At 35.5% G+C, this 25,552-nt stretch overlaps 1 protein-coding gene across 3 annotated transcripts in view; it reads left to right on the top strand.

The window, feature by feature from the left end:
• wry (delta and Notch-like EGF repeat containing weary) overlaps positions 1 to 25,552 on the top strand; it is a 58,783-nt gene that overhangs the window by 25,954 nt on the left and 7,277 nt on the right. For all 3 annotated transcript variants that reach the window (XM_070107510.1, XM_014231421.3, XM_036366497.2), the window contains exons 4-8: positions 10,745 to 10,905; positions 12,616 to 12,888; positions 16,679 to 16,775; positions 17,651 to 17,778; positions 23,477 to 23,619. In XM_070107510.1, coding sequence (XP_069963611.1) covers positions 10,745 to 10,905; positions 12,616 to 12,888; positions 16,679 to 16,775; positions 17,651 to 17,778; positions 23,477 to 23,619 — 802 coding nt within the window. The remainder of the gene's footprint in view (positions 1 to 10,744; positions 10,906 to 12,615; positions 12,889 to 16,678; positions 16,776 to 17,650; positions 17,779 to 23,476; positions 23,620 to 25,552) is intronic.

Genomic DNA, 25,552 nt, shown 5'->3' with positions numbered 1-25,552 from the left:
TCCACCTCTGTTAATGACGATAACATGACGATAACATAAAACAATTTTAAGAAACAGTGCTTGCAATTCGTCTTATTGGCCTCAAAGAGATAGCAGAGGATTTCAACATCTCTCATGGATCGACTCAACACATTTTGGTTAATGTTTTGGGTATAAAGCGTGTCAATGCTAAACTCATGCCAAAAGTCCGGAATCTTTTGCAAAATCTTTTTCCAGCAAAGGTCGCAAAAGAGATGCTTAACAACATATCTAGCGAATGGGGTTCAAAAAATAAGCCGAAATCGAAAAAACCACTTTAAGGGGGGCGATACATGTAAACGCCTGAATTTAGACCAATTTTTGGAGGCTTATTTGAAATGGAAAAAATTAAGGAATAATTATGAAACTCGGCATGTATATTAAGTACATATTAAAATATGAAAATCCGGTTTTAAATTTTTTTTTTCAAAATGGCCGCCGTGGCAATCGATCTCTTGAGGCTCTCGCGACAAAAGGCATCAATTGGCGGGAGATGGAACAATTAATTGCATTTTTTCTAAATAAATAATGCGATTTTCGCTCTAAAAATTTACAGCCATAATTTCAAGATGTTAAACTAACTACTTATAAAAAAAAAACAAAAAACGATTTATCTTTTATATTACATGTATCGCCCCCCTTAAAGTCAATCCAAAGCCCAGGTAATGCTCATTTTCTTTGATTAGTGTAGCATGGTTCACCGTAAATTCGATCCACAGAGTCAAACGGACAATAAGTAATAATACTTTGACGTTTTGAGGCCTCAACGTGTAGAGATTCATCGTAAACGACAGGATTTGCGGGCTGAAAATTTAGTGATTCTTCACTACGGTTATGCAAAATCCCATGCTAGCATGATTCTGACTGACTTTTTAGGCAAATACAATGTGAATCATAGCTCAGCCGTCGTATTTACTAGATTTAGGTTAATGTTAGTTTTTTCTGTTTCGAAACTGTAATATTCGCTTCGGGGAATGGGTCATGAGTCAATTGAAGCCATTAAAAGTCTTTCGCTAAAGGCAATAAGGGTCCTACCAGCCGATGCTTATAACAGGTATATGAAAATCCATATTAATGTATGAGCTCAAACATAGTCTATTTTGAAGGCGATAATACAGACTTGCATTAAAATACGTAAAATGTTTTTTTTTTGTCAATCCGGGTCAAATTTGATTAGATGCATAGTATGATATAAAGGAGGATTGAAGGGCTACAAAGTCGATACATGAGACTGATGATGTATGCGTTTAAGCATTCGAGTACCATAAAATTGCCGCTCCTTTATTTTGCTTCTTGGTCTAAATAGTTGTATGGCAATAATTCCAGAATTTGTGGTATTTCAGTGCTTGTCTACTAATCACATTACAACAATCATTTAGAATGTTTATTGATTTCTAACTCCCATAATGCAAGCACACCCACAATTTCATGTTGCTACAATGTAAAACACGGAATTGCAAGACTAAGCAGCCCAGGAATTGCCCACAACTGAGTATATATGTATGTGTTTATCCTGTTTTATTGCCGAAGGCTGCATAGAATGTGGTTGTGCACATCACTAATGTCCTGTTAGCGACTATTGACAGCAGCATTGGTTAGCGCACCCTTTTAGTGCTGCTGCAGCGAAATTTTTCGCTCAATACTTTTTTTTTATTCACTATGCTTTCCACGGTCTATTAAATTCTCCCTATTGTTTGCAAAACAAACAAACGTACCTCCACACACACACATTTACAACACCGCAGCTACAATTGTTTTCCTTACTATATTTTTATTATTATTGCTTCCCACTAGCTTCCTGCCGCCGTTGAAATTCCAAAGCTCGACGTCCGTTGCACGATGAAGAGAGAACGCCTTCCAACTGTGCACATAAATTTCATTTTATACCCGCTGGCTGTGCCTCCTTGCGCACACACGCATATACAAGCTATTCGTAACGTTGAAATTACATTATGTGGACGCAGGCGCGGGTGGGGAATTGCGGGTATGGTATGCTGAATAACATATACTACGACACGCCAGCATTCATTTGGTGTTTTAGTACAGGTGCACTTGTACGCACATTTCCATATAATCCCGCAAGTGACGATATGTTGAGGCAATTGTACGGATACTTTAGTCCGATAGTGAGTGCTTGTAGAAATCTTCGGCATGCTTACTACTGTTATGCATTTGCAGTTATGTAGAGCCACCCCATCACCATCACCTTCACAACAGCCGTACACATCTTAAAACGTTTGAGTGTTTCGTAAATGGGGCATTTTCGCCATAAGTGGAACAAGTAGCGGTATCTCAAGTATACCCACTTAGATGTCTCAGGCAACGTTACAACGTTATACACTCATACCTAACAACATACAATTGCGTAGCATAAGCAAAGGCGCTCTAACGCATTTATTGTTTGGTTAAAGTTTCGTGTTTCGCAAATTTATTGCCGAAAATATCCTTTATGATATGTGTTTCGGAAATGTGAATCTGACATAGTAGGCACTGTGATGGTGAACAGCTGAGTGTCTTTACTCAAACTGTGTTTACGCTTGTGTGTGCAGCTTTGGAAACTTTTTCATAAAGTCCTGCTGGTTTTAAAGAGCTTAGAGTTTCTTAAGCGAATAGAGGATTTGATTGGATTCCTACAAAAATTTATGTAAATGCAATGAAAAGCAAATTCTAATCAGTATTAAGGGGTTGGTTAATCTAAAACTCTCAAAAATAATAACTTAACTTTATTCTGACTGTCAGACAGAATGAATTGGATATCTGTTTTCCACGCTTTATTGTACTAGTACATGTATTTGAGTGTATAGAATTTGTCTATATTCATATTTTGATACCAAATGCTGCAGGACCCATCTTTGGAATTACCTCTCTGAAGAGGTCCTCGTCGTGCGGCGTAGGTTTTAGAAACTTCTGAAAACAAGTTCTTTTCCTACGTAGGACTTGCTAGTAGAGAACGTATGCTTTGCGTTTTACATTAATACTTTGAACTACAACACTATTCCACCAATTGCTCCTTAGAAGGAGGTACAAAACCCCGACATGGTTGGGATATGGAAATGGTTGAGGCTCAACGAGGTTGAGTTAACAATTAAGGAGTATACCAAGTAGCTGGGTGTAGTTTTGGATAGCAAACTGATGTGGAAACTCATTGTGGTGCAGACAGTGAAAAAGTCTAGTGGTACCCTCTATGCATGTAAGACAATACAAAAGCCTACATGGGGCTTATCCGCTCATGCATTGGTGTTTCATAGCGGTAGTCAAGCCAATATTGCTTAACCGTGCTTAGATGTAGTGAAACATTGTCAGCAAAATTTAATACAAAGAGCTGTTGGAGCGGATACGGCGGCTTGCTGTTCTCTGAATAACGAAATACATATATCCCCAATCTTTATTTGGGACAGAAGGTTTCAAGTCACACTAGAAGAGGGTGGATAGCGCAGGAGCACTCGACTCGCCAATGGAACTTACAACATCTAAAGAAACGGATCAAAAATGGACAACCACTCCTGGCATCTATTTTTTGGAGCTGAATCTTAGCAGACCCTTCAAATTTCCAGGATACTGCATTATCTTCCAGACGAAAGTCTTTGTGGTAAGGAAAGCGGCGGAGATAGTCAACAATCGATAGCCAAGCGGCAATTTAAACAATAATCTCACATCGCATTCAGCAGAAAATAATCTCAGCAGCAAGGCGACAGTAGATGGAACGCGGCCGCATATATACTGGCTTTCAGGTCACACACGAAACAGAAACGAAATATATGATAAGAAAAAAACGAAACGATAAGGGCTGACGGACGGCATTACTAAGCACCAGCAGGTCTATTCTTGACAACCGGCCAGTGCAACTTAACTTAACACCAGTTAAACCCTAAAGAGCTCTTTCAGCTTAAGAAATTTTAGTTCTTTTTTAATTTAAGACTAACATAAACATAAAGACTAACATAAACCCTTAAGACATCAGAAAATAAATATAAAGTGTAAAGAAATTTGTAAGTAATTAATAGCTTCTGTGAATGTTTTTTTTTGAAATTTCCGCAAGCTTACAAATATAATTTGCTTCTAAGAAGTTAATATAACTGTTTTATTAGCAAATAAAAAATTTTCGCTTCAGTACAGCACTAAGAAACTTACAGGTGATTGATTGCTTCCTTTAACTTGTTATATTTTTCCCCGAATCTAATATTTGCTAGCTACAAACAAAACTTTACGCAAACTTTAGTCCGTAGTTAATTAAAAACGAATTCTTCTTGCACCAACAACATTGAAAACTATATGCAATTTCCTCACATATCTTGTTCATACTAAAAGGCTCTTACGATAGAAATTTTATTTTTAATCAATGGCAATATTGCTGTTCAATATTTGAACTTGAAGTATTTCATACATTTATTATTGCATTCCGTTTTAATTACGCATTTGAGCGGACTGCTTCTGCGATATTACCACAATAACTGTACACATATATACATGCATACATATGTACTTATAAAAATTTTTAATATTTTCATCATAAAATAACTTTCTCTCCGGCAAAGTATGCAATATTAATGTCGAGTGAGAAAAATGTAACAAATTGCCTCAAAAGCTGACAGAGAAAAAATATAATACATTTTTCAAAAACTTTTAATGAATCTTTTTCATTACTTTTTCCACACAAATTTATCAATTTAATACAATACATATACAAAAGCCTTAAATACATACGTGGGTTCATTGTATGGGTTTGCACTTTTTACGGATTCTTACTTTCGTTGGCGTACCATTCAAAAAGCCGCAATCAAACCGAGCTCATTGAGTACGCTACATACACATACACTTATAAGCACATGTATGTAAGTGTATGTGTAAAAGTGCGAATCTAACATGAACGCATTGAAAGGAACAAATGATGTGAAGTACGAAAGTTTGCACACACATTTAAGAATAATATGAGACGAAAGCATGCGTTGTTGTTGTTGCTGTGTTTTTTTCACAAAAGCAAAAAAAGATTGCAAGCACAAAAAATCGAAGAAGAAAAATGGAGCAACTAACTTTTGATCTTGTAAACGTGAAAAGTCAATGCGACCGCTTGTGTTGGAAAGTAAAAAGTCGGGCGTTGAAACGTAGACAGCAGCGTCGAGAAAGCAGTGGTGAAGGAGAGAAACTCATTTCAAGCGAAATAAAATGTGAAAAAAATCACAACTTTTCACAATGTCGGCATGACAGCGTGCAAAAGTTTTTATTATCGATTAAATGTACACCAAGATGTATGGGTGTATATATGTCTATATACGGGTGTATAAGGAAGCAGTGAGTGGCCTTTCAACGCACTTCTCATACAAGTACACAAGTGTATGTATGTATGTTTCAAAAGCTGCTTGAAGTCATATAAATGACAGCAAATGATGGAAATGATGATATTATAAAATAAACACAGCAGGAACTTATCAGAGCTCTGGCGTTGAAAATTTATTACACTTTGCAAATAACTAACGCGCAAAATTTAAATTACTAGAAATTATGAATTAAACTTATGTCATAATCTATGAACATGCGTATGAGTACCCCAGTAAAATTAAAACTTAGAAATTTGAAACTAAATTTTAAGCATTTTTCAAAGCGTATTTTTAAACTGAGTCAAAATTGTCTAATAAATCGAGAGAAAAAAAATTTTTTCAGTCGCTTGTTGTGACACTTGTAAGCGCATCAAAATGTCTAAAATGTCAAGCCAAATGCAGAAAATTATTAAAAACTGCTATCTATTAGTAAATAAAGCTTTTTTGTGAAACCTTTAAAATATTTTTTCTTACGCTTAGCGGTAACTATGATTATAGAAAAAATAATTTTGGGTATTAAAAAAACCATTGTAAAACAACAAATGTTTTAAATTTTAAGAGTACATTTATACACATTTAAATAATACACACTAAAAAATTAATTATTTTGTTATAGAAATGTGCTTGAAAGTGGCAATAAAAACTTGTAAAAACGATCGCATATTATTTTCCTGCTGAGAAACATTCACGAAAAAACGTCAAAATTTCGACAGTCACACCGAGCTACTACCTTAACACGCGACCTCAAACGGCGCTTAAACAAATTTCTCCCACTGTTGTAGTGATTCCGGCCTTCTCCGTGCATGATACCTAAAAAAAATTCTAGATGATTTTGTTTGTACAATAACTTGCGATAGAAAAATCTTTAATAAAACAGCAAAGTTTTCAAAAAATCTACAAATATTTGAAATATTCATTTAAAATTATAGTTTGGTGTTTTGTATATCTATAGTTGTAATGAAAAAATAGTTTTTTTTACAGGGTTTTACACTAGATGTGCTCCTTTGTTAAGGACATACGAGGTGTGTACCAAAAATAACGGGATTTTTTTTTTAATATTTATACATTCGTCTACATTAATGTTGTCGCCTTCAAAAAAGTCCACATCCGGTATTTTGAACTTATGCCAGCGCTTCTTTCGGAAATAGGAAAAAGTCACACGGAGCCATGTCTAGCAAATATTGAGGCTGGCATATTGTACAGCATTGTTTTTGGTCAAGAATTCACGAACAAGCAACGAAGTGTGAGCATGTGCATTATCGCGGTGCAAAAGCCATGAATTGCTTTTCTACAAATCTGTGATTTTTTTATTTTTTTTGGATTGCTACAAAGCGGCGTTAAACTTGTAGGTGGTACTCGTTGTTGACCGTTTGACCTTGAGGCAAGAATGCATGATGCACTATGCCATTAAAGTCGAAAAACACAGTAAGCATAACTTTCACGTTCGAACGCACTTATCGCGATGTTTTCGGTTTTAGCTTCCGCTAAAGTGATTGAGGCTTAGTTTCAACGTCATATTCATAAACCCATGTCTCGTCAGCTTTTATAATACGTTTCAGTAATTCGACATCGGCGTTGATTTCATTCATTTAGTGATCAACTTCAATTCGATGCTTTTTTTGTTTAAAATTCAGCAATTTTGGAAAAAAAAATTCCTGAAACGCCTTTCATACCTTAACCTTTTGAAAAAATTTCATTCCATGTGTCAATAAACATACAAACATCATTAACGACTTCTCTGATTGTGATCCTGGGATCATTCATAGCCACTGCTTTCACTTTTTCCACGTTGTTATCGGTTGTTAATGTGCTGGGGCGCTCATTAACTTCAACGTCTTCACGCGCATCGTGGAAACACTCATACCACTCGTAAACTCTTGTTTTCCTTATAACAGACTTACCATAGACCTTTGTTAACATTTCACACACTTTGCTACACTTTATTTCATTTATTAAAAAAAAATGTTATACAAATTCTTTGATCCATTTCTTTTAACAAACGAGAGCTCATAAAAAGCACGTCGAACCTTAGCGACAGCTAAACATTTCATAGTACTTTGGTGTCATGTATGTCGACATAATAAAAAAAGTTTGCAATTTAACTATCCAAACCCGCGAAATTTTAAAACTCCCGTTATTTTCTGAACACACCTTACCTTTTGTTTAAAAAGTATTACTTATACGCCATGGCATCGCGTCTTAATAACAAAATGGTCTTCCTCCACAAATCTTGTCAACTGCTACAACTAAAGTGGGAATAAGAATATTTAAGAAATAAATTAAATGAGTTGTTTTAAAACAGAATTGTTTTAAAACAGATGACAAATACATATCGAAATTATCCAAGGCTAAACTTTGACAGAGCTCTCCATATGCGTATATATTCAAACTACTTACATTCAAAAACAATAATTTCTTAATTATTTATAACAACTTTGCCTGCAAAGCTATGAAAATGGTGCCAAGTTAAGAAAATACTTTTCGCAAACAACAAAAATTAAAAGTTCAACCGTATTAAATCAACATTTATAATTTTGAATATTTTCGCTTATGCACAAGCACACAAATATATATATGTATGTCTAAATGCTGGAATAAAATAACAATTTCACAACAGAATTCTTCCAACAATATTTCCACATAAAATTACTTCCTCTTACACACACACAGACACTTACAAACATAAACACACCTACTTTTTAATGGCCTCAAAAGCATACATGTGTGCAGTAGGAGAATAAACGCATTTGTGGCGAAAATCTACATACTTTTAACCTTACTTCAGTCAACCTTAATTAGTTTAACAACTTTGAACAAAGCTTAACGTTGAGCGCACAAATATTTAAGTTTCAGAAGTATGATAACTATTGTGCTACATAACTGTTAAGAGAGATAAACCGAGTCGTACTAATTAAACACAAGTTACCGCACAGAACTTCCGCTATCAAATTCCGCTCGTTTGCTTTCTCTCTACATGTGGCATTGCGAATGAAGAGACGCAAAAGTTGAGTTGTTATATGAAGCGTGGAAAATTGGTGCATACTTGTATTTAAATTTCGTAAATATTGGCGAGTGTATTAAATTGAAAAGTTTTCGACCAATTCTTGTTAAGGTTTATACAGAAATATACACATTTTATCTATAAAGTACTAAGACCTTTTGCTTAAAAAAGCTAGATTTTTTCTCAATAGTAGTTGCCTCAGCATATGACTTTCTCACTCATTACTCTCTTCAGACAATCTCTTCAGATGCTATCCCACATTCACTTTCTAACTTAAGCGAATAGTAGTATACCATTCAGCGCCACCATATAAAGATAATCATAGGAATAAGTGTATATATAAGACATTCGGAAATTACACAGCTTCGTATGTTTTAGACTAATAAAATGCTTCGAAAAAAGTATGCAATTTATATTCACAATTTACCTCTGTTTAACTCACATTACCGACAAATTAACAGTGCCTGTTAGAGACATTCCGAAATCCCTGGCAATAGATCAAGCTACTGCCATATTAAACTTGTCTGGATGCCTATCCACAGCGGATTCGTCGTAAATTGTTAAGACGATGAGTTTACAATGAAAGGCACAAATTCCATCAGGTTGGGAACGAGCAGGCGTTTCTGTCTTGTCCTGTCTTCGTGTACTCGTGGATCTCTGGGCTTTGCGCGAGCTCAGCAAGCGTTGGTTAGCAGTCACCACCTGTAGGTTTGCCAAAGCCTTCTGAATCAGAGTCTGACATAAAAGATGCATCGAACTGCTATTTCATAGCAATGCTCACATTGCCGCAATGATAAGGCGTCCTAACTAAATACAGTCCCATTGGCACTCAAGCAGTAAGGCTAAATACTTTGTAGTACGCAACTTGACAAAGTTGGAATGTGGAAGATGAGGTCGAAACATCTAAATACTTTCTCTTCGACAGTTCAGCTTTCGTTAGACTAAGGTTGAAACATTTTGGTTGCCATACTTTTTATGAACCCGCCGATTTGACTGGAATAGACATTAGCCGCCTCAATAAATTAGTAGCTGGCTCTAGACATACCTAGGAGTTCTGGGAATCACAATGGACAAGCGCCTCTAGCCGTCCATGTAAGATTATTCGTGATATCTGGAGAAATCAGCCTATTTACCGAACCTAATATTCGTCAAAACAACAGTGTAGAGGTATACGATTTGTAGAAGATTTTTTCACTGAATCTGAGGATGTCAAAAGCCAATGGAACATTTTCGCGTATTTTTCAGCCATGAAAAATATATTTTTTACAAAATCACGTAACCGTTTTCTAGTCGCCTATAACATACACAGCCTTAAAATAAACCAAGAATTTAGCATGAAGTATCAAATAATAGCTTTTGTTTAAAAAATACCAGTATCCATAACGTCTCTTGTATCAGTATTCGGCTCATGATCTTCTATTTCCGCTGGCAGGGCACAACTGAGTTTGTAAAGTATGATATCTCTGGCTCAAGCCCTCGGTACACCACTGTCTATCAATTTATGCTGAAAAGGTTAAAAAAGCTTTCGAACAAATATAAGCATTCTCATCTCAGTAAGATGATATATGGTTTATTTAAAGGCAATTTCTGTGTTCTAAAATACTTATTTCCATTTATCAGTGATTTATATACAAACATATATATACACATCGAAAACTTCCTTTCATTTTAAGCCATTATGGTAATCTCAATCAGCAATGAATGCGTATTACGAACTAGTACGACTCAAAGCTAATTTAATTTAACAATTTAGCGAAATAGCGAAATAGCAAACAAGCACCAGTGTCACCAATTTATTCCCGGTTTGTTGAACACTCTCCATACTAATTGAGAGCATCTTGTTTAAGTGTACGCTTTTGCGGTGTACTCAAGCGTACAAAGATATAGTTTTACTCTTTGCTAAGCTAGTTTAAATTTTTTTTTATAATTTTATTTTTATTGTTTTCTTTTCTATTTCTTTTTGCTACACTCCTCAGTGAAAAGCATCCACAAGCATCCACATACGAGTTTCGCAATAAAATTCAATATATTTTCTTACCCTACACTTAACGCATGGTTGCATTTGTTTCTGCTCTGGCGCCAAACGGCTACAGTTTTGTAGTTACTCTATATGTGAGTGTCATTCATTATATCTACATACATGCTATATATTGGTAACTTTGCTGGTCTGTAAATGAGTGTGTGTACCTATGTGTGCGTGTTTTAAGTTTACAGTGACAACCCCATTTATTTAGCTCAAAGTAAACACCAAAACAAGTAACCAACTAAAATGTATACGTATTTTCTACTCTTTTCATTGATTTCTACACTAACACATCAATTTATACACACGCACACATACATAATCATATATTGCACTTACATGAATGAATAAATGCAAACAAACGCTCAAACTCGAACAAACACACAGTGCTCACAATACTCAAGTCTATCAGGTGACACGCTCGGGACATGAGCATTGCGACGTTACGGAGGGTATACTATTGGATATAACACCGTTGGTTGTCGATGGCAGGAAACTGGTGACACTCTACGATAAGGATCTCACCGAGGGAGTCAACTTGCTAATTGGTGAGTAGCTCAACGGTTATAGCAACTATATATTTACAAACTTCACAAACATATACATGTATGTGTATGTGTAGTATGCATACAGTCTTTTTATGTACCCCATTTGTTAAGTTACCTTTATATGTATGTAGCGCGGAAAGTCCCCCTAGCATTCGCTACATGCATCACACATTTGCCCCCATTTTATGCTATTTCACTTGGTTGTTGTTGTTGGTGTTATGTTTGCTGTCATTAGCTATCATACTAGCTTTTCAACGCCATTGGTTGTGGTGTGCGGAAATTGCTCGTAGAGCAGACCAGTGTGTTTCCGGTCGCAGCAAAGCAGCACCTCTGCCGCGGGCTTGATTGGTTATTAGTCGAGGCAAGTGCTTTGCATGGTCCAGTGCTGATATTAAATGCGTGTTGATAGTTTAATGCGTGCATATGCATACCGTCAGTATGTGTGCATTTGCGCGTATGCACATGAAGATATAAATATCACTCATACGCCATGGCGCATGGTGTGTGCATTGCGTCTACAAAATTAGGCCATCTGAATGCATTTGCAAACGCAACTATACAGTTTTAAAAGCTAAAGCACTTTAATAACGGGTTATAGTGTTTGTGCTTTTATTGCGTATCTGCATGCTTATGCTGACACCTTATACCCAGCGCGTAAAATCATCTAAACTGTTGACGCAAGTCAAAAGAAAAATATGACAAACAAGAAAAACCGTTAACGACGACTGCACCCAAGCTATAATAACCTTGTCAAATGCATTTCTTATAGCATAAGAGTGTAGAAAAATATCATTATATTGATTTTGTTGGATCAGTTTATATGGCAGCTACATAATATAGTGCTACGATTTAAACCATATGCATGGAGATTATAGTTCTACTTTATATAGTAATACATGCCAAATTTTGTGCAGATATCTCGTTTAATAAAAAAGTTTTACATACCAAAAGTTAATTTAGATTTGACGAATTATATGGCAACTATACGCTATATCGATCCGATCTAAACAATATATTCAGAGATTGTAGCGTTGGCTTGGATAATAATCCATACCAAATTTCATGAAAATATCTCATCAAATAAAAAAGTTTTCCATACAATAAGTTTGGAGTATACAATTTCACTTTTGGCTTGCTGGACAAATTTCCAAGCGGCGTAATCATATTCAAGAGCATAACGCTTGCTATATTTATGGAGCAACGACATAGCCTTCAGTTAGTCTAGCAATTTTTGCACACAGTTACTGCATTACCGTTCTAAACTCCACAGCAACATGCGCACAACGTCGTATTTAGATAAAGCTGGAATCGCATCAGCATTTGGCTAGCGCTCGCTTGACGCCGAGGGCATCATATATGTATGTGCTTTTTGGTGCCAATGTGACGTTTTAATGAAGTTGTCATTGCCGCATAATACGCCAGCTAGTGTTGGTTGACAATGGCATACCGCAAAACGAGAAAACTGAGAAAATTAGGAAAATGTGCAGCAACCAACAGTGAAATTTCAATTCTTTTTCATTTTCAACACTTGCCAAAGTTTTTTTTTTTCGTTTGTTTTTAACATAATTTCTACAATTTATACGCAAGCACTTTACACTACTTATTTACTTACAAGAATGCAAGTGTGCATTTTCTAACAAATATTTTTCAATTTCACGCTGCTTGCTTCAACTACCACATATATAACTATAATATTTTCTCGCACTGCAGTTGTTTCCGAGTTGTGGGGCACGCAGTGTGTTCGTCTGAAGGTCACCGCAAAAACCGACAATTGTGGCGAAAGCGCTGAATGCTCTGGCAAAGGTGTGTGCTACTCAAATTCAGCGATGGAGGAGTATGAGTGCCAGTGCTGCAGCGGTTTTGCTGGTCCCCACTGTGAGGAGATTGACGCTTGTACGCCCAGTCCATGCACCAACAATGGCATTTGTGTTGACCTTTCGCAAGGGCATGAGGGAAATTCATATCAATGCTTGTGTCCATATGGTAAGTTAAATAATTATTGTTTTAATTGGAAAAAAAGAAAAAATAAATAAATAAAATATGTACGCAAAAATACTATAAGTAAATAAGAGTAAGAGAGTCGATAAAATTATAAAACGAAGCGCTGTGTGGAAAAATATCAAATACGTTTAAAACTATTTCTATTATACTCCTCTTACCACTTTTTTCATCAAAGCGCCGCTACAAAATTTTAACGAATTTTTAACAGCACAAGCAACTCTTTTAAATAAAAAAAAATTATGTCGGCTTCAGCAAATTTAAAAATCAGTATTATCACTTAAAAAGCCGTAGAGCAAATCGTAGAACAAATCTAAACTCTATTAGCCACCATCTGCCTTGCCGCATAGTCTGCTCAAATTTAATGTGATTTTATAATAAAAAACTTTATTATTACCAATTTACTCCAACTATTTTCTACGTTTCCATTAACCACACTCCGACTCAGCAGTCTTTAGCTTTTAGTCTTAGGCAAACCAACCAACCCATCAAGTAACAACAATTCGTTGAATTCAGCGCGACCACTCAGCTGGCCGACCAAATAAGCAGGCAACATTGTAAGCTGCCATTGGTGGTCATTCGCGCTAATTAAACTCAATTAGGGTTACTATAGAAAAAAAAAAATATTAAATTGGTACAACAATGCAACCACTTTGAAGGTATAGCTACAAAAGCAGAAGTAGAGCAAGACTAAAGAAGAAAAATGGAAAAGGGAGAGATTAAAAGTACGAAATGAAAAATGTATGCATAAGCGCACATTCGACGTAAGAAGACGCAACGAAAGGCACCGAATGAACGACCGGTTGAAAATATGAAGCACACTTTGTGGACACACTGCTATGCTTGCTCAAAGGCGGACATAGCAAATTGATGACGACGTTTGTACTACAATATTGTTATGAAAAGGGTTTTTAAACATAACGCTTGAAGAATTATGAAATTAAATGGAAAACAGCTGGTTACAACTAAAAAACAAAGGCAAACACAGCTTATACGTTTTACTTCATTATGGGCGAATAGAAAAAATCTCCACTCAATATTAAAGCAAAGAAAATATTAATAGCTGACAGAAAAAAAAGAAAAACAATTACAAAAGAAAGCAGCAGCATGTACATAGTACAGCGGCAATAAAATAAGTAGAAAACTAAAATGGCAGCTAAAGATGGTTTGGTATGGAAAAATTTTCCTGCTGCTGATTTTATTTCGGCCAATTTCCGTTTCCGTTTCGTTTTCGTGTGATTTTAAAGCAGTTAGTTGAAAGCATTTAGTTGCCATATTAATTGATATGAAAGTGATTTCAATTAAAGCAGGCGAAGTGACGCTATGTGAGCTAATTTACTGCCTCTTCATAACACTGCGTGAGAAACTCGCGTTTTCGAACGCAGCAAAATCACGTAGATAGTGTCAACCGATACTCTCTCGCACTTACTACATTTTTCAGTTGTTCTTAAGTAAAATCACAACGTTTTCACGCTTCCAACGCATACAGTCGTTCAAACATAGGAAAACATATCATAAGCTCAAACCACAAAATGCTGCGAGCGAAAATTATATAGCTGATATACAACCACACACTCTCAGAATTTGGACACATTATGTGTAAGACCCAAAAGCGTATATAATCCGCTTAATTCTATTTTCATATCGCTTCATTAATTATTGTTGTGGCATTAGTGAGTGCATGCAATGCGTTATGATAACCCCAATGCACAAAGGGATTATAAGGTTAATTAAAGATGAATGCCTGAGGCAAAACTAAAAATTCTGATTGATTTTCAACTATTTTCAAAAAGCAGCACTGTAACTGGAAATATGAGTTAGTAGAGATTTAATTGAATTTATAAGCTTCAACTCTAAAATACAAAAAAATATTTAATTAGTGGCTAATAATATTGAGCAAAACAAATAAAAATAATATTTGTAAAAAATGTTTGAGTTTTGGAACTATCTTTCATTATATTTCATACTAATACAGCTTCAAATAGAATATTTTCCGATATATATAATTAGATAACAGAAAAAATAATTATGTCATCAGCACTTTTCTTCGAAAGGTAATACATTTCAAATTGTACGAGCCTAGTCTGAAATGATTAGCTGGCATACACCAATACATACAAAAAGGCTAAACTGACGTCAGCGACTAAAACAAGAAAACACGATCACTTCGGTTGCGCCGAAGCTATAATATTCCTCACAGATAAAAATCGATTTCAATCGGTTTTATATGGCTGCTATATGTTAAAGTAATTCGATCTGTACAATATATATGTGGAGATTGTAACATTGTCTAAGACAATAACCCATGCCAAATTTCGTGAAGAAGTAAACTAAAAAAGTTTTCCATACAAGGACTTGATTTTGATCGGCCAGCTTGTATGGCAGCAATATGCTACAAGGGTTCGATGTCGGCATTTCTGAAAAATGAGCAGCTTCCTGAAGAGAAAAGGAAGTGTGCAGAATTTCAAATCGATATCGCAAAAACTACTGGCTGCAAGAGAATTTACATACTGAAACTTCGGTCATAGCTCGGTGGGTAATGGCGGTTTGGCAAGCACCGACTATCAATTTGAGAAAGAAAGGTTCAGAGTAAACCTAGAAAAAGCTGGTTGGCATAAAGGTGTGTTAACTGCGTGCAACGCATTAAAATTAATACAGTAGGTTCAAATATGGGTAACGGAGTTGGTGCGGGATATACTATCCAAATTTAAGCATAAGGCAGCCATTTAAGTTGACGTATCACTGCAGTATGCCATATTCAAGCAGAGCTAAAGAGTAAAGCCGCGGAGCCAGCCTCTACTGCATCAGCAGGCAAGTTCGCAGTCAATATCTACGTAGACAGTTAAACAGCAATCAACTCAATAACCACGTGTCGCATATTGGCCAGAAGCATTTGGGCAGCATTGGAGAATATCGCCAGGAATAAGCGACTTCACTTCTATTGGGTGCCAGGTCACAAAGGTATCACTTTCAATGACATAATGGATGGAATGGTATACGGCTGTCATCCGATAACGTGACCGATATGATGTAACAGGATGCAAAACTGCAAAGGCTAAATCAAAGTTCCTGCTCGATCGAAGAGACTATGGGTATATGATTAGAATACGCACTGGTCACAGTCTGGTGGCGCTATATGCCTGCGGAACGCGGCTGACAGATCAAGATGACTGCAGTAAATGTCAAGGGCAAGTCACTAGAGAAATAAAAGAGCAACTCTTGTGCGGTTGTCTCGCACTAGCAAGGCAATGCTTCAAACATTACGAAGCCACAAGGTATGAAACTCTGGAAAAGGTGTCAATAGTGAGGCCACACGCAAACCCTATTGAAATTCACGTCAAGCGCTGGTATGTTGAAGGATAACTACTTCTCATAAACTACGTAACGACACTCCTAAGCACCAAAACTGGTCTTTGCGAGGCTAATGAGCCTACCAAACTAACCTAACTTAGTTCGCGTATATACAGACAGATAGACGAACAGAGAGACGAAGATGGTTGAATTAATTCAGCTGATCACAGCGACTATTTATATATATACTTAATTGAGTCGCCGACGTTCAGGGTATAATAAATTGTCAAAATGAAAAATACAAAAAACAAAATGGTGAAAATTTCTGAGCACAAAACAGTTCTTATTGCTGTTACAGCTCTTGACTTGTGCATAGTTTCTCATACAAATAAAAAAAATTAAATTATTTACGTTTAGTTTACATCACCTAAAAATAAATGTTAACCACCATTACTGAAATATTGTTTCATGCATTATGTTGCAGGTTACACGGGCAAGAATTGTCAATACGAGTCGGATCCATGCAATTCGGCGGAATGTATGAATGGCGGTAGCTGTGTGGGCAATTCGACACATTTCAGGTAATACTTAAACGAAACAGACATAACTCACTTTATTATAAAATATTTATTTATCTTAGTAATGAGATTTGAGGTTATTATTATTTATAAAAAGCTAATTGCAGCTAATGCAACTAAAATATATAATATATAAATAAGTGCTGTTGTGCATAAAAAATCAATAACCAAATGCAACTGGCATTTCTGCATAGAAACATATATGTGTGCAAATGCATTTCACTCACAACATTTCACACTGAAAAACTTCACACAAACAACATTTACACAGTCGCTTTAATTCAATAGACACGCCAACGCATTGCCGAGAAGAGAGAGTGTGGGAGATAGTGACTTTTGCGATATATGCACGACCACAATTGAACAATACAAACGCCACAATATATGCGCAATACGACAAAACTGTCAATTAAAACTACAACAAATTTGTATATACAACAATTAAAACCACAAAAAGACAAAAACAACAAGCGCAAGTTTCGCTTTGCGGCATTTAATTGAGCAAAAATAGGCGCGGATTTATTTGTGTGTGCCTATAACACTTTACACACACACACATATATATACATATATATATTTGTACCTGCAAACATATACACACACCTAACTGCATATTTGCTTTTGTATTTTCCGCGGTATTTCGCGTGATATAGTGCACATATTTGCTAACTTTCCGTTAGTTTCACAAGCAAACACTGCACTATGCATGTGTGCGTGTGTGTGTAACCTCAAAAAGCATTGGCAGCATTTCCCACACTCACCCACACAAACCACAATTGCGTACACATATGCAGGGTTGCATTTATTATAAACTATTGTATTTTTGTCTTTTGTCTTTTGTTTATTTTAAATTCGACTGTTTTGTTTTGCGTACACAGATGTGACTGCACGCCTGGCTATACGGGCCCACTGTGCCAACACAGCCTCAACGAATGCGAATCATCACCATGTGTACATGGCATTTGTGTGGATCAAGAGGATGGATTCCGTTGTTTCTGCCAGCCGGGTGAGTATACAATATTGTTTGTGATCATTGCTTTTCACGATGTTATTTCACTTGACTTTGTGTTATACTGGGTGTATGCGGGTGCCCGTGCGGTGCCAACAGCGCCAAAGTGACTTTTGACACAGTTGAAGAACAAGTGTATTAAAGCGTATATATATTTATTAACTATAGAGAAATCAACCAGCTGCATTTCGGCGTTGAAAATGGAATTTTTCTGTTGTTATAACAAAATTCTTGGGCGTGGTACTTATAAAAGTAGTGAACTTACTTATAATAAAATATAATAACGTGCAGAAAATTAGGTGAATGATGACATCGGAACTTAAGAGTTTTTTCATTGCTGTAAAAAATCTAAGCGACTTCATTCAAAATTAGTTTATACATGCCAAATTTCATGAAGATATCTTGCTAAAAAAAGTTTTCCATACTAAGATTTGTTTCCGATCGATTAGTTTATATGGCAGCTATATGCTATAGTAGTCCGATCTGAACAATATTTTTGGAAACTGTAACTTTACCTTGAACTATAATTCATGCCAAATTTCGTGAAGATATATTGTCAAATAAAAAAGTTTTCCTTACAATAAACTGATTTTGATCGATCAGTTCTTATGGCAACTACAAGTATATCCTATAGATGGACGGTCAGACAGAAATTAAAAAAAAAAAGATTATAATAAACCGCATTTTTAAATATTAGATGAAAACTCAACATCGCTGTGACTATTTTTAAATGCGACCAAAATAGTTTGAAGTTAAAAATAATTCACTCAGATGAATGTCATTTCAATAGTATTCAAATATTTATAAAAGCCTCACCATTCAAGTTTGAAGAGCCAGCCAAAAATATTCAAATTTCAAAATCCTAACTAGTGTACACTTCAAAATCTCAATTCGATTGATTTCCCAGCCATTCGGCAAATAATTCCACTCACAGTTTTTTTTTTTGTTTTTGTTTTTTTTTTGTTTCGATTCTAAATCCATGTGAACTTGGTATTATTGCATGAAGGTACTGTATTATTCATGGCCCACTATGTGGGGGGGTGTATTGTTTGTGCAGAGAAGCGCGTATTGGATTGCGTTGGTTTTGCACGCGAATTCGTTGCAAAATGAAATCACAATAAAACGTACGCACACATTGTCAAAACCAAGCGCACAAACATATCTAAACATATATATGTATATGCATATAGTAAGTGTATAGTTTAGGGTGGGTAAAAAAAAACTAATGCTTTTTTTTCGCTTCGTACTCTGAAAAATTGATTCATAGACATCGCTAAGAAAGACTCTTTATATATGAGCTCCTTATTAAAACGGGAAGTTGCTTCACGTAACGGTTTTCTATTTTATTCCTATCAACAAATAGAAAAATGAATATTTCTCTTCCAACTATTTGAAAACATATTTCGCTTTCATATATTTTGTACGAAATTTAATGCTCTATAAAATGGTCTCTTACGATTTTTTCGTAAACTTAACCGTTTAAAAGATATTAACGGTTGAAGTTCGACTTTTTTAAGGCACATATGCTTTTTTCTTCTGAATTTTATAACTTAATGAAAAAACATCAGTTTAAATTGTAAAGTTTATAGGCTTGTAAAAAATTTACTGCTTTACAAAAATTATCCCTTTTTTTCTCTTTTTTTTTCTTTTTTTTTTTTCTTTTTTGTTTCCATTTGATAGGCATTGATGCTTGACGATGAATATCTCATAAACGCCTAATCTAATCGAAAAATTCTGCAAAAAACTTTTTTGAGCTGAAAATTTCCTACCAGACTATGAGCTATGCAATTTAAAATGAGATTTTTCATCAAATTATAAAATTAAAAAAAAAAAAATTGCCTTAAAATAGTCAAACTTCAACGGTTAATATCTTTTAAAGGGTTCGGTTTACGAAAAAATCGTAACAGACCTCTTTTGAAGAGAACTCAATTTCCAGCAAAATTCACATGGGTTTTTTTTACCCACCCTAATATAGTTGTATAGATATATATATGAATATGTACGCAGAGACAAACAACCCTAACCGCAAATAACGTGAATAGCAAACGACAGCGCATCACATTCACTTTATTTGACATTCAAGAGCCCGCATGAAACAAACAAATTAAATTCACGAATTGTTTCGAGTGCCAAGCAAGACTTCGATGGTAATGGTGAATACTGAATGAGTCCTTTGAGTGGCAAATGTTGTAAGCTGGCAAAATGAAAAATTCAATTAGAATGCAGTAAATTGTCACACAAATCAATATGTACAATATTCAAATTAGCTACGAGTGAAAATGCAATAAGCGAAGTGAGTGTGACATTTGGGCGTTGCCAAAAAACCACAAAAGTAAAATAAAAAATAAAAAATAATAATAATAATTTAAAAAAAAATTATAGAAATAATATATAAAATAAAATAATATAAAAAGGTAGTAGAAAAAGCAAATAGTTGAAGAAGGTGCGCAAATATAAATCACACAAATGCCACACAAAAATTCAAAACATCAGCATGTAAATTTCTTATAGGACAAAAAATTGTTAAGAGGCAAAAAAATGTATGAAAATGCAAATGCGCACCGACAACTGTCTGCGTCCCAGCGCCACAAAAAGTATCAACACACAGTATAAACAATATTTGGGTAAAATATTCCAGTGCCACAGCCACAACTGTCAAACGACTGTGAACCCAGTGGCTACTTATTGAAGCTTTGACTGGCGTTATTTTCAATTTGTGAATTTTGTGGTTTGTCCCCCGAGGCATGCCCTCATCAACAATGCTTCGTTGATTCCAACCCCAATAAAGCCCAATATATACATATATTATGCCAAATAAATAACTTTATGCTAATGAAATTACAAAAATAAAGTAAATACTTAGGGAATAATAAGACGGTATCTATTTGTCTAGAGAAAACATAATAAAAAAAGAAAACAAGTTGGAAAATCTTGAGAGTTTAAAAGCTCTCACAATTTTAAGAATTAAAGACTTGTAAAATATTTAGAAATGTCTGATAAAATTTATTGTAAAAACAATTTGGTATGAAATTAGCAATAATTTTTGGCGTGAAATTAACTTAACGATAATAAGATCGCTTTTATTCACCAAAATATCTACAAGATTATGGATGGGAATAGCTGCTTTAAAAAATATCGCGTTAGTGGAATTGAAAAATCTTATGGGAGCTAGGGTAAAATATTTTGGGGTAATATAATGTCCCGGATATACAACTGCCGTGGCTAGACCTAGATATGAAGCTTTCATGGTAGGCTTATACCGAGGAGAGTTCAAGGGAGACATTGATAGCCGTGCACTGCTACAGAGGAGCCATCGGCGAAATATGAGTTACCGAAAGTAGTTCTCTGGCTTAAGACACAATAGTAAAGCCCATTATGTTCTATGGAGTCTTTGTGTGGTAGAGGGTCTTAGAAAAGACCACACTTGCAAGGAAGCTCGTGAGCGTTCAATGAGCGGCGCTCATCAGCATGTGTGATGCACTAAAGTCCACACCAAATATGGCACTTTAATGCCATTCTACATATTATATATTGCTATCACAAGCAAAAAACCTGGATTTCCAAATGAACATGTGTTTGAACATTCGAAAATCCTATAACACGATTAGACTTGATACCGGATCTTTTGGATCATGGAGTCGCCAAACTAAACTCCAACGGATCTTAGTCTGCCTATTTACCTGCAAGGGATTTGTGGATTGGTAAAAGTCATTGGAGGAGAGGGATCAAAGCTTGGGGGGATGAAGGTTAGTGGAATGGTATATTGTCAGGGACTCTGTATCAACTTCAGTGGCAGACTTTCTGACTAGTATAGTAGTAGTATTTTTTAAGCCGACGTTGCAGCCATTAACGAGCGGTAGATTTACTGCAATCTCTTTCAGAGAAGCGACTTTCTATTCTGATAGGCGGCGATACTTGCTTTGAGCTCACTGACCGTGCGTTCATGGCTGGTTAGGGAATGTCTAATCTCGTTATCTATGGCATCAAATTGTGATATCACCAATTGCAGATAACTGTAAAGCTGACCAGCTGGCAAGCAACTGCACCCTAGCCCCGCTATCAGTAAAATGGGAACGGGTTGAGACTCCACTTTCTCTTTCCTCTTGTATTCTACTACTGGATAACTGGGTTTCACAGGAGCTAGGCCAGCTCTGGACTACCATTGGTTCATGCTGACTCAAGATCCTTTTGTCACAAGATCGATCGTGTTGAGATTCATTGAGTTCTTTTACCTTTGTAAAGCTAGCTTCTCTCTAGTTGTTGGACTTCTAGCAGGTCGTTGCTCAATCGACGTCCACGCAGTAAGGTTGAGAATGGAATAGGACGAGGTGGAAACATCTCAACACTTCATTCTTGATTATCCCCCTTTTGCTTGATCAAAGCTTAAACACTTAAAATCTCTCAGTTTCAGATATTCCACTACGCTGCTGGGAATAGAAATTAAACGAAAAAGCATATTTGGGCAAAATATTATATTAATGCATTTTATACATTTTTGGTACAAAACACATTACTTTCACAAAATTTCATTAATAGATAAAATATTCTAACCAAGTTGTACGGTGTATATATAGTGCGGCTATGGAAAAGATCCAATCAGAAAATTACTCTTTAACCATCCATTATTATTACCTGATTTAGCATCTCTTCCGATCCATTTTTATACACTGAACAGGGTATATTGAGTTTTCACGAAGTTTGTAACACCCAGAAGGAAGCGTTGGATACCCTATAAAATATACTTATAAATGATCAGCGTAACGAGTTGTGTCGATTAAGCCATCTCCGTTTGTGCAGTTGAGAGTTTTCGAGATATTGATCTGAAATATTGCATTAGTACTTTTCTCACCAAGAAGCTGTTCATATATCGGTACCACCGATATCGGACCACTATAGCATATAGCCGCCATGCAAACTGAACTGTCAAAATCAAGTTCTTTAAGAAATCTTTGGTATTTGTAGAGGGAATTACAGCTTTGATGGTAACGAAGTTAACTTTTTTTTCGTTTTTTAAATAACGGAATGCATTTCATAAGGTGTAAAACGACTGCAGCTATGATATACCAAAGATAATATATTTTTACGCAACTTATTTTATGTGCTGCGAATATGTTGCGCATCTTATTTATTATCCCTTATGTAAATATAATAAACTGTGTGGTTATCAACTGGCAACGCTGCCACATAATAATCAGTCAGTATTTAAGGTACATAAATATTGGGAAATTCTTTCACCGGTTTTTATTTACTTAATTAAACGCAGGTAATTTGTGGCAGTCAACCTCGAAATCCACAGAAATGCAATGTTTTTTAACTGCATTGCTTCAACTTGCCACATACCTTATGCAACTTATTACATAAAACTGACTTACAACTTCGCAAACATTTACTTTTTTGGCACACATTTTCCAGTTCATAAATCAACGGGGACATATCATCTGCATAAATCTCATTAAAAGCATTTCCATTAGTTTTCATTTCTTTGCACGATTGTGCCAATACTGTATGTATTCTTTCAACTCAATTTTTTTTTCCGCATTCTCTTTCATGTCTTTCGTGTTATATTGCCATGCCAAAACGCCTGCAACTACCGATTGCCTTCACCGTTGCGACATGCAAACATACACAAACATACATACATACACATCATTCAATAATGGTTTGTTGATTACGTTCATCTACGGTGGCATCACAGGATTCGCTGGTGAACTCTGCAATTTTGAATATAATGAATGCGAATCGAATCCATGTCAGAACGATGGCGAATGCATCGATCACATTGGCAATTTCGAATGTCGCTGCACTAAAGGATACACTGGAGCGCGCTGCCAAATTAAGGTAAGCAGCATGTGTACATATATATATATATATATATACCTCTACTATACATGTGTAAGTGCTTACATATGTATGTATATATTATTTTTAATTTTTTGTTGTTGTATTGATAGTTAAAAGCAGCTAAAAGCAAGCAGCAACGGCAAACTCAATTATGTATTGTCACATGTTACATAAAGAACTTAATTTGTTGCCAACTTTGGGCGTCTGTGGTAAACGTCTGGTTGACGATATTTTCTTGTCATTCTCTACTTGTCTCACTACTTTTTACAAATGTCAACATTATTCTCAAAATGCATTTCTTATTTGTATTTTATTTTTATCATTTCAACATTTATTTATTTTTTGTTATTTTTGCTTGATATCTTTTTTTACTTTTACCTTTAATTTATTCTTGGTTTCGTGTACAGTTACATTGGAATTCGATCCAGTTGTTCTTGCTTTAAAAGCCGCTCTCAAACGCTCACGCACTCTTGCATTTGTTCTTGTTGTAATGACAGAAAATATTTATCAAATAAATATCAGAAATTTGGCCGAGTTGAAACCTTCGCCGTATAAAATGCTCGATTCCGTTTCAGCAAGACAGACCCGACTGTCGTGGGAATTAACATATGACTTTACTGCTTCTACGTTACATAAAAAAATCCTCTCGCAACATGTTACTACAGAGTATAATAGTTTTGTTCACATAACGGTTGTTTGTACGAAGGTTGCCTTTTATATTAGGGGTTTAGAGAACAAAAAACATATTAATCATCGGAAATCGCTTAATTGTTTTAAAAATATTCTCCTGTAAGATCCATACACTCTTGCATGTGTTTGAACCAATTGTCAAAGCTCTTTTGCCACTCTGATCGAGGGATCTCCAAAACATGTGTTCTGAACACATCAGTCGCCTCTTCAGGTTTCGAAAAACGTTAGCATCTTAGTTTATTTGTACGGGAATAAAAATAAATCATGCGGTACCAAGTCAGGACTATACGGTGGATGACTCATCAAATCGCTGTTTTGAGTACTCAAAAATGCAGTTTTTCAGTCGATGTGTGAGAGCTGATATTGTCGTAGGGAAGAGTAATCCGTCTTTGGCGATTTCTGATTTCTTGAAAGACAACTGGCAAACAAATGTTTGTGTACCACTCAGAATTTACTGTTCTGCGTTGTTCTAGTAATATGGTTGCGACAAGACTAGTTTTTTCCAAAAAAACAGGCAACCATTTGTTTGGAAGTGCTTCGTGTTTTTATCTGGAAATACCCATATACATGTCACAGACGTATTTCGAAGCATCGCTTTTGTATTTTTTTAACATTTCTCTGGACCAATCGATACAAGCATATTTTGAGCGATTGACAAATTGTGTGGAGTCCAACGTGAACAAATGTATTTTGCAGTCAAATATTCCTGCAATATTGGTATGTTGATCCCACTAATGCCTATAAATGTCTTCATCTTATGATAGGTCACATGACGATCTTACAATATTAGTTTGCGCACAGCATCAATAGTTTCCGTAGCAACAACTGATTTTGGACGACATTCACAAAATCAGTCTTGGAGTGATTTTCGATATCGATTGAATACCCAATTGCCATATCATCGATAAACACTGGTCTGTGATAAAGCTTCATCGCCAAAAATTTAATTAAGTTCATCGTTGCACTGTTACTGAGTTAGTCCTCGTCGAAATTTGTAAAAAATAATCGCGCGAAAATGTTTGCAATTTAATACCATTTCTTGGTCGAGTTGAACATTTTAAGTAACTGTCAACAACATAAATAGCGCTTGTGTGTCAAAACATTCTGAGTGTGCATAACTTCAAAAATGTCAAACTTTACGATAAATTGTGAGTTGCCAGATGGCAAAACTAAGGTTGTCAAATCCCAAATACAAAAAGCAAGATTTTGATAGACGGTAGACCACGATTTGTATATTAGT

The sequence above is a fragment of the Bactrocera oleae genome, chromosome 3 (genome assembly GCF_042242935.1).
Source record: "Bactrocera oleae isolate idBacOlea1 chromosome 3, idBacOlea1, whole genome shotgun sequence".
Taxonomy (NCBI): Eukaryota; Metazoa; Arthropoda; class Insecta; order Diptera; family Tephritidae; genus Bactrocera; species Bactrocera oleae.
This window is presented reverse-complemented; position numbering and strand designations above follow the sequence as displayed.